Genomic DNA, 10,865 nt, shown 5'->3' with positions numbered 1-10,865 from the left:
AGTACCTTCGATCTTTCGATACTCCTCGGGTGGATCCAGCTGCCTGGATCGCTCAATTCTTCAACTCGGAAGACCAAGTGTTGAGTGATCGAAACATTCGGTGTTCAACTTATAAAAGTGTCTGCAACGAGGCTGACGGTCTCATAGACACTATGAAAATTTTTGGGACCTAACTGAAGAGAGCCATTAACAAGCTCCTTGACATCCTATCTTCGATCTTAGAGTACTCGCTGGGGTGTCCAAAAACAGTTGCTTACCGAAATTCGGAGTACAATTGAGTCTGATGATCCCGAGTTGAGTCCACCGACTGATTTGAACGTGCCACGGTAGCACGCGGTTAGGGTCGATCGCGCACCGGTTTCGCACGATCTCCTGGCATTGCGATGGAGATCACCTGAGCTGGATCGCGCAAGTTCGGTGAAATCGTTGCGATTCCGATCGCGGGGGAATTGCAGCTTGTCGCGGCCAAGAGGAATTAAGTAACGGGCCTGTAGAAGAGGCTGACTCTGCCGATCGATGCTGGTAGTCGAGCGGAGGGAAAGCGAGACGAAAGCAACGAGGCAAAGGTTGACTCACGTGCGTCGAGGTTCGCCGAGGTCGTCGACGGTTCTTCCTGTCGGACGGTGACGCGTAACCTTCGACTATGGTTCACGCGCCGCTGGCCAATCAGCCCGACCAACCCGACACAGGCCCGATCACCCTCCAGGAATCAAGACGCTCTTCGTCCGTTGTTGCGATCATTCGTACAGAGATCCTGGCTCCGAGGATACAAGGATCAACCGAGGGATCGGCCAATTAACCCGATCCCGACTAATTGGCTCCTTTCGACCGAGGGAGCGTTCGGTATCAGCTGTTCGAAGCTCGACCGATTAGAGGCTTCGCTGATCCTCGGGACTCGATTCTTCAGGTTCGTGGGAATCATGTGGGTCCTGTGGTAATTGCTGAACTTGATGATCGATGGCTGATGCACGCTATTGACTCTGGTACAAATTTTTCGAGGATTCGGATTCTGGAGGATTCATAGACCATTCAATCTTAGGAAGAGATTCTGCAGAGAGTGGAGAGCCTCCGTGATCACAGAGCTTGCGAGTTCGGAGAGCTTGCGACTCGGGTGCTTGCCAATTCGGAGAGCTCGTGACTCCGGGGAGATTGTGACTTCAGAAAGCTTACGGACTTCGGGGAGCTTGCGACTTCGGATAGCTCGCAAATTTCGAGAGCTTGCGACTTCGGGGGCTTGCGAATTCGGAGAGATCCTGACTCCGGGGAGATTGTGACTTCGGAGAGATTGAGATTTCGGGAGCTTGCGAGTTCGGATCGCTCGCAAATTCGGAGAGCTTGCGACTCGGGGACTTGCCAGTTCGGGGGCTTGCGAATTCGGAGAGATCCTGACTCCGGGGAGATTGTGACTTCGGAGAGATTGAGATTTCGGGAGCTTGCGAGTTCGGATCGCTCGCAAATTCGGAGAGCTTGCGACTCGGGGACTTGCCAGTTCGGAGAGCTCGTGACTCCGGAGAGATTGTGACTTCGGAAGCTTGCGACTTCGGAGAGATTGAGATTTCGGGAGCTTGCGAGTTCGGATAGCTTGCGACTCGGGGACTTGCCAGTTCGGAGGGCTCGCGACTCCGGGGAGATTGTGACTTCGGGAGCTTGCGACTTCGGAGAGATCGAGATTTCGGGAGCTTGCGATTTCGGGAGCTTGCGAGTTCGGATAGCTTGCAAATTCGGAGAGCTTGCGACTCGGGTGCTTGCCAATTCGGAGAGCTCGTGACTCCGGGGAGATTGTGACTTGGAGAGCTTGTGACTTCGGGAAGCTCGGAAATTCGGAGAGCTCGCAACTTGAGAGAGCTTAGGATATCGGGGCGGCTGCGATTTTGAGAAGCTCGCGGCATCAGAGAGCTCCTGTGATCAGGAAGCTTGCCTCGTCGGAGAGCCTGCAACTTCAAAGAGTTTCCATGATCAGAGAACTAGCATCTCGAGAGAGCTTGCGTCTTGATAACCGTGGTTGGTGTGCGCTTCGATCAGTCTCGAGGAGGATAAAGGAGCTAGACGCCGCGGAGCGTGCACGCGATTTCGTTAGAGGCGGCCCCACGTGTTGCTCGCCGGATAAAATTGCAAGGGTTCGTAACGATCGAGGCGAGGAGGACACCGCCGAATAAATTTCATCGTCGGTCGGGGGCGCGGGCGCCCGCGCGCTCGCGCGTTTAATTCGCGCGAGTGCGATCATCGGGGCGCGGTGATGAGGAAATTCCGTCGGCCGGGTAAGGCGGCTTAAATTGCAAATTCTACGCGGCACTCGGGGACACGTCGCCTATATCCACGTGGCGTCGGATGTGTCCCAGATCGGAATGTAATTTTAGCAAACCCGGAGGCCCCGGGTCTCTCCGTCGACCAGCTATTCGGATCCGGTGTCTAGAGAGAGAATCTGGAGGCGTTAATTAATCCGAGTGATCACCGGCGTGGCTCTGTGACTCGGGCCGACGTATAACCCCGGTTAAGTATCGATGAATGAGAGACCGTCGCAGTGCGATTTTCGAGAAATTGGTGAGCAGGAACGGTTCTGTTTAACAGTGAGAACAGTGAGTATTATTTCGAGAGTAACAAGCGCCAGACAATCAACGATGTTCCTGTGAAGATAAATGTTGTACGTGCAGCTTCGCTTCAGTTCAACGCAGTCTGTACGACAAGTATACAGACTCGAAGAGGTATTTGATGTAGAACTGTTCTTCGGCGCAGCCTCGTTTGTATATAGACGAGCCGGTATCAGATTGTACACCAAGTCAAGATACCGTTAGAGGTGTTTGAGCTTCGTCTGAGTAAACAGACGGTCTGCACAGGCTCGAACAGATGTAGAATGTAGAACTGTTTCCGGTGGAACGTCGTTTGAGCAAATACAGTGTGTACCTCAAGAATAGATTCCCGAAAAGACATTTGACGTAAAACCGTTTTCGGTGGGACATCATTCGAGCTAATAAAGTGTAACATAGTTTTCGGTGGAACACCATTCGACTAAATACGATCTACAATTGTAGGTACCCGAGAAGGTGCTTTGCACAAAGGACAAGACAGAACCGGAAGTTCCCGTTCAGACTCGAATCGAGTGGCTACGATTCTCAAATATACAGACAGCTCGAGAACATCGTAAGGCGAAGAGTGCCGTCTTCCGAGGATCCAAAGAAGACTACCTGAGTTGAAGGTCGAGTTCCTCCGGCGGAAGAAGCGAAATTAGAGGATCGAAAGCGCGGAAGCCGGGGTTAGAAGCCGAGGTCACTTATGATGGGCTGCAGATCGGCCGCTGGATCGAAGGTGGCGGAAGGGTGCGGTCTCGGGCAGCTGGTGTCGGCTTCCCCGTCGCCGAGGTGCATCGATTTGATCGAGGTGTGGATCGGTCGGAGTTGGCTCGCGCTGGATCGGGCCTCGATCCACCTGGAGGACACGGACGACGAAGAGGAGGACGAAGACGGTGTCCTCTCTGAGGTGTCCTCTCAGAAGGAAGAAGAACAGGCTCAGGTGTCCTCTGAAACAGAAGAAGAAGAAGAAGAAGAAGAGAATCGGGTGTCCTCGGAAAAAGAAGAAGAAGAAGATCAGGCGTCCCCTGAAGAAGAAGAACAGGGCGTGTCTCTTGTCAGACCATCATCGAAAAGTATCAGAGCGTTGCTACTGAGCAGATAGCTGTCGCGTGAGGATGCAAAGGCTGCGCTCGACGTTCAAGCGGTCGAGGACCCCCACGGGAGCCGAGATGAAGTCGCAGTCTAGCCTGGAGGTGCCCAAGCAGGTGCGCTCGGCGTCGTTCGACGAGATCCAGCTGGAAGCCAAGCGCCACGACGACACTCGCGAGTGTAGATCCGCGCGGACCACGTCGTCCTCTTCGTCCTCCTGTTCGCCAGCTAGGTCGCAGGACTCTGCTCGAGGTCGTAGATCGGCCACGTTGCGAGTACCCCAGCTACAAAGTGGACAAAGATCGAAGAGCTTCGACGTCTGCGAGAGGATCTATGGGTTACCAGGGCAGACCAGTTTGGGTGGGATCCGACGGCCGGAGACGCCGACGATACAAGTGTCCGGTTGCTATCATTGTGCTTGCGTGGAGGAGCATAAGAGCCTGTACTCGAGCAGGGACGACGAGGATCCTTCGTCAAGGGAGGACGAAGCTCCCGACGAGGTCGACGATACCTCCGAGGACGATGATGATTCCGAGCTGGAGCAGAAGAGCGAGGGTAGCCCAGAGATCAGAGTCACTCTCACCACCTTCACCGAGAAGTTGCTCGACGAGGCTAGCAACGATGCGGCGACGGTCGTTCAATCTGAACCTGTGGTCCAAGAGATCAAGGACACCCAGGACTCCGATGTCTGCGAGATCAGGGGCGGTTTGTTCCCAGCAAGGGAACGCAGAAGATCCATCGCATCCCCTAAGCTCTCCAGGCAAGAGGCTCTCACCTCGTACCCCGGCGACCTACCGACCGTCGTCAGCTCGACGGAGGACGAAGAGAAGATCGACGACGACGATGACGACGACGAAGAGGATAACCTCAGCGTCAGCAAGACCAAGTTCGTGGTTAGGGATATTTTCTTGACGGTACCAGAGTTGAAGAGGGACCGTGCTGCTTCGGTGGATTCCTGTTTCAACAATAAAAATGGGAAAGGGGAGCACGCTGACACCCTGGCCGTTCCTCAGCAAAGCGTCCGCTCGAAGAGCGTCGACATTGTTCTGCCCACCGATGCGCAGACCAGGTACACCGCTCTGCTGCCTGGCACCGAGGCTAGACCGACAAGAGGGTGGGTACGTCTGGTGAATGGGACATGTCCCTTGTTCCGAATACTTGCAGAGTGTTTTCGTGTTCGCGGGGAACTGTTCCCAATGCTGTTGCTCGTTTGTGCCCCTTCGTGCTGCTTCACAGAGACCTCTTTCAAATCTGTTCAAGGCCGGATTCTCGTGTCAACCAGGAAAATCGAATATTTTAACATTTTCTTTCTCCAGAAAACTGTTGCCCATAGAAGTTTAGTATTGTATCGGCACAAAGATCCGTGTAAAAGCTAGAAAAGAAATGTTTGTCTCTTAAATTGTTATTCTCTTCGGTAGTGCAATTAGCATTTATATCAATCATTGAGACCTAATGGATAGAAAAAGTTTTTTGAAGTTGGAAAGCATTTTTACGGTTCTATACTTTTAAAAAATCGATTTCGTGGACCAGTTACACGAGAATCCCCTCTTAGAGCTCATACAGTAGCCTCCCGTGTAGATTCCTGGAAAATTTCTGTGGACATTGTACAGCAAATTAGGTTTTCCGAGTCCATGAAAAATCTCAAGTCGTTTCGTCGACTTTTAAAAAAGGTACCCCGTTTTAAAGGGCGGGGACTTTGTTGACTGACTGTACGTTTTCTGTCGTTTTGCTTGGTCGATGTTGCCATTTTCTATTGTTTTCTCTTCTTGCATTTTGGTTTGCTGTTTCTGTCGTTTCGCTCATGTCTTTGCTGCACAACGGTGTGAAACGATCGTAGGAAAATCGTGGTGCAATTAGGAGAGTACGATTTCATACGAAAAGGGTAGAATGTAAACGTGGAGGAGAATTTTTGTAATTTCTGATTTAAAAATTTCCTAGGTATATTTTTTATCATAGTCCTTCTGAAAAAGTCTCTCCCGTTAATAAAAGTGGATTGTGATTAAAATTAATTGCCAGAAGTTGAAAGGTTAAATTTTCACAGATAATCAATTTTGAAGGTGCAATATGTGCGCGCTAACGTTTAGCAAAAATTGGAGATTGACTTTTTACTGTTCGAATTTTTAATAAAAATGTATGGGAGTAATTCTGTAACATGTGTATCGATGATTGCCACGTGTCAGATACATTCTCGAAATTTCCGTGTGAAAATGCCAGGGGAAATAAAACGGTAATTGATAATCTGATTCGGCTCTGTATTTTATCAGTCTCCGCTGAAATTTGATACAATTTGTTAAGTAGCTATCGTGCTGGAAGCATTCGTGTCACACTTTTCAAATACAGCCAAATATAACTGAAGAAACTATATCTCAAGTATAAAAAATTGATTATGCCACACTTTAGACAAAAGAGCTTGATGCAATAAAATATTTTTGAAAGGTCTATTGAAAATTTCGCATAAAGGTCGTAAAATGAAATAATCGAGATTTCAAACGTTATTCTACTATAAAAGAGCTTAGATGGAAAAGTTATATGACAAATAAAGGGTGTATGGCACTCGCTATGTCTCGCTACAGTACGTAAAAGTGCATGTTGCATTTTTCCCACGTCATTGCAGCGAATCTATCTTCGAGAGGCAGCGTCCGTATTTGACAAATGTTGCGGATATTTTTCCGATGTTACCGAAGATAAGGCTTGAGGAAGTTGCAAATGCAGGACGATATTTCACGATTCGCATGCTGGTTCGTGTAACACTCGCGGCGATCCCCTTGAAGATTAATTTTAACACGTTCCACGAGACGGGGTCGGAAATGTTTAACTAAGATATGCGGGAGAACATGTTACGATGCACCATGTATTAATCAGCTTAACACGCCGGCTACATTTCATTAGATTTCAAAAACTGGGATCTTCTGTTCGATGATTAATCACGGTTTTATATGCGAAGAATAAATTAGTAGAATCCTGAAATACTGGGGAAAGTAAACAGGAGAGTCTCTGCACGTTTGAAGCACAATACTGCCTCATTAATTGTCTTAATCTCTCTTCAATAATTTCTGCAATCGTGTATCGTATTTAGTTTTGTACGCGAAGTATGTTTTATTAGAATCCTGAAATATTGGGGAAAGTAAGCAGGAGAGTCTCTGCACGTTTGAAGCACAATACTGCCTCATTAATTGTCTTAATCTCTCTTCAATAATTTCTGCAATCGTGTATCGTATTTAGTTTTGTACGCGAAGTATGTTTTATTAGAATTCTGAAATATTGGGGAAAGTAAGCAGGAGAGTCTCTGCACGTTTGAAGCACAGTACTGCCTCATTAATTGTCTTAATCTCTCTTCAATAATTCCTGCAATCGTGCATCGTATTTAGTTTGGTACGCGAAGTATGTTTTATTACAATCCTGAAATATTGGGGAATGTAAGCAGGGGAGTCTCTGCACCTTTAAAGCACAGTACTGCCTCATTAATTGTCTTAATCTCTCTTCAATAATTTCTGCAAACGTGCATCGTACTTAGTTTAGTACGCGAAGTATGTTTTATTTTAATCCTGAAATGTTGGGGAAAGCAAGCAGGAGAGTCTCTGCTCGTTTAAAGCGCAGTACTGCCTCATTAATTGCTTCGATGTCTTTTCAATAACTCCTACAATCAAATTCCTTAATCTAATATACCGGGAATATTTTATTAGACTCTTGAAATACTTGAGAATATGGGCACTGTACTGTCTGCATGACTGAAGCACAGTACTGCCTCGTTAATTGTCGCGATATCTCTCTCGAATAATTCCTACAATTACCCATCATAATACACGAATAACATTTCACTGGAAACTTGGGGAAGTATATTAGATACTTCACAAGTAATAGGAAAAGTAAATATTAGATTTGCTATCTCCCTAAAGCACAGTACTGCCTCATTAATTGCTTCGGTGTCTCTTCAATAACTCCTACAATCAAATTCCTTAATCTAATATACCGGGAATATTTTATTAGACTCTTGAAATACTTGAGAATATGGGCACTGTACTGTCTGCATGACTGAAGTACAGTACTGCCTCGTTAATTGTCGCGATATCTCTCTCGAATAATTCCTGCAATTACCCATCATAATACACGAATAACATTTCACTGGAAACTTGGGGAAGTATATTAGACACTTCACAAGTAGTAGGAATAGTAAATATTAGATTCGCCATGTTCCTAAAGTACAGTACCGCCTCGCTGATTGCCGTAATCCTGCTTCGGTAAATTCCTTGCGATCATATATCACAAGTTCACGACGTTTCATTGAAATCTTGAAAGTAAATACCGAACTACCCGAGTCCTTAAAGCACGGTATTACTTCGCTAATTGTCTTGAACTTTCCATGGTAATTCTAGCAATCTGCGAACTTTCTCTGCCAGTGACATTTTAAGGGAATCCTGAAATATTGGAAAAGTGAACGTTGAACTATTCGGTGTCCTGAAAGTACGGTATTACTTCGGTGTCTTGAACTTTCCAGTATTACCTCGCTAATTGTCCTGATCTTTCTTCGGCAACTTTCACAATGGCATATCGTGATTCAATCCACCAGAGACATTTTCTTCGAATCCTAGAAGATCAACGAAATGTTGAATTGTTTCCGTCTTCGAGTACAGTAACACCTCTCTAATTGTTCCAATCCGTTCAACTCTTCAAGTTGGCGAAAGATAATTCGTTCTACAGAATTCTGCAAGAGGTGAGGGCAGTATCTTTTTATGATTTCGTTATCTGGCCCTTTAGGATATCTGTTTTGTATACGCTCAGAATTGGAAATCGATCGTTCAATTCGTCCTGCGGACGCAGGATATCGAGACGCTTTCGAAGTTTTCTACACCGGTGTGTGTCTCGAGACGGACACATCCCTTTGCGAATTTTCTTCGAGCTTCCATGCATAAAATAGAACAAACTCGCGCTTTCGAGGTATTGCGCTCGAAGATAATACAATTGAAGTGGGTCGATTGTTCTCGCCCCTGCAGGAAAATACCCGTTACTATTTCCCTCGGATTTGACACTCGCAAAATGCGCATTACAGTCTCGCACTTACGGCGAAAGAATGTCAAATTTCTTGCATGTTGCGAAAAATTGCACAGTTATGCGTGAAACACGTGGGCAGGCTCTTTATTAAATTCTCGACATATTTTATGAACGAAATATGTTTCGGAAAATGTTGTAAGCACGAAAAGTCGAAGAAGGTAGTCCTTATTCCAGTTTTTAATAGCTGCGATATTTTCCATTGCGAAAGAATAAGTAGTACAAGATAATAATATTTAATCCGTTTGGATTGTTGTCGAAGACGAGATTTTTAAGCTTCTTTTTTGTCATTTACTACAATTGTTTTGGGGGTTAACGGATTTGCACGGAAACATATTTTGAATAAAGTGAAAGCAAACTTTATTTTCTGTAGCATATTTTTACCAGTTCCTATCAGTTACCATTTTACCGTTTCCACAATTTTTGTTGGGTTAACAGACCTACACGTATACAAATTTTTAATAAAATGACAGCAAACTTTATTTTCTATAGTAAATTTTTACCAGTTCCTATCAGTTACCATTTTACCATTTTCACAATTTTTGTTGGGTTAACAGACCTACACGTAAACAAATTTTTAATAAAATGACATAAAACTTTATTTTCTTTAGGGTGTAATTAGGATTTTATAGGTGTTGAAGCTTTTGCAAGGATATAGTAAATTCTTATCAGATCCTATCGGTTACCATTTTACAATTTCCACAATTTTTACTAGATTAACAGACCTACACGTATACAAATTTTTAATACAATGAAAGCAAGCTTTATTTTGTATAGTAAATTTTCACCAGATCCTAACAGTTACCATTTTACCATTTCCACAATTTTTACTAGGTTAACAGACCTACACGTATACAAATTTTTAATACAATGAAAGCAAGCGTTATTTTGTATAGTAAATTTTCACCAGATCCTATCAGTTACCATTTTACCATTTCCACAATTTTTACTGGGTAAAAAGACTTACACGTAAACAAATTTTTAATACAATGAAGCAAACTTTATTTTCTGTCGAGTGTAATTAGTATTTTATAGGTGTTCAAGCTTTTGCAAGGATATACTAAATTTTTATCAGATCCTATCAGTTACCATTTTACCATTTCCACAATTTTTATTAGGTCAACAGACCTACACGTATACAAATTTTTAATACAATGAAAGCAAGCTTTATTTTCTTTAGTCAATTTTTACCAGATCCTATCAGTTACCATTTTACCATTTGCACAATTTTTACTGGGTAAAAAGACTTACACGTAAACAAATTTTTAATACAACGAAGCAAACTTTATTTTCTGTAGGGTGTAATTAGTATTTTATAGGTGTTGAAGCTTTTGCAAGGATATAGTAAATTCTTATCAGATCCTATCGGTTACCATTTTACAATTTCCACAATTTTTACTAGATTAACAGACCTACACGTATACAAATTTTTAATACAATGAAAGCAAGCTTTATTTTGTATAGTAAATTTTCACCAGATCCTAACAGTTACCATTTTACCATTTCCACAATTTTTACTAGGTTAACAGACCTACACGTATACAAATTTTTAATACAATGAAAGCAAGCGTTATTTTGTATAGTAAATTTTCACCAGATCCTATCAGTTACCATTTTACCATTTCCACAATTTTTACTGGGTAAAAAGACTTACACGTAAACAAATTTTTAATACAATGAAGCAAACTTTATTTTCTGTCGAGTGTAATTAGTATTTTATAGGTGTTCAAGCTTTTGCAAGGATATACTAAATTTTTATCAGATCCTATCAGTTACCATTTTACCATTTCCACAATTTTTATTAGGTCAACAGACCTACACGTATACAAATTTTTAATACAATGAAAGCAAGCTTTATTTTCTTTAGTCAATTTTTACCAGATCCTATCAGTTACCATTTTACCATTTGCACAATTTTTCCTGGGTAAAAAGACTTACACGTAAACAAATTTTTAATACAACGAAGCAAACTTTATTTTCTATAGGGTGTAATTAGGATTTTATAGGCGTTCAAGCTTTCGCAAGGATATAGTAAATTTACACGAGTTCCTACCAGTTACCATTTTACCATTTCCGCAATTTTTATTAGTTTAACAGACCCCGGGGAAAGAGAGGCGGCTAGTTCCATATAGCGTTCGCATTGCACGAGGTTTCTCCGCGAAA

General features: G+C 43.9%; 1 protein-coding gene across 2 annotated transcripts in view; it reads left to right on the top strand.

The window, feature by feature from the left end:
• Positions 1-3,543: 3,543 nt before the first annotated feature.
• The window catches only part of Rdga (retinal degeneration A), a 66,737-nt gene continuing 59,415 nt past the window's right edge, over positions 3,544-10,865 (top strand). For both annotated transcript variants that reach the window (XM_076790803.1, XM_076790804.1), the window contains exon 1: positions 3,544-4,770. In XM_076790803.1, the coding sequence (XP_076646918.1) occupies positions 3,683-4,770 (1,088 nt within the window). In that variant the 5' untranslated portion in view covers positions 3,544-3,682. The remainder of the gene's footprint in view (positions 4,771-10,865) is intronic.

This window comes from Halictus rubicundus, chromosome 7, assembly GCF_050948215.1.
Source record: "Halictus rubicundus isolate RS-2024b chromosome 7, iyHalRubi1_principal, whole genome shotgun sequence".
In the NCBI taxonomy this organism is placed as follows: Eukaryota; Metazoa; Arthropoda; class Insecta; order Hymenoptera; family Halictidae; genus Halictus; species Halictus rubicundus.
Note: the sequence above shows the minus strand (reverse complement) of the source record. Positions and strands in the feature narration are given on the sequence as shown.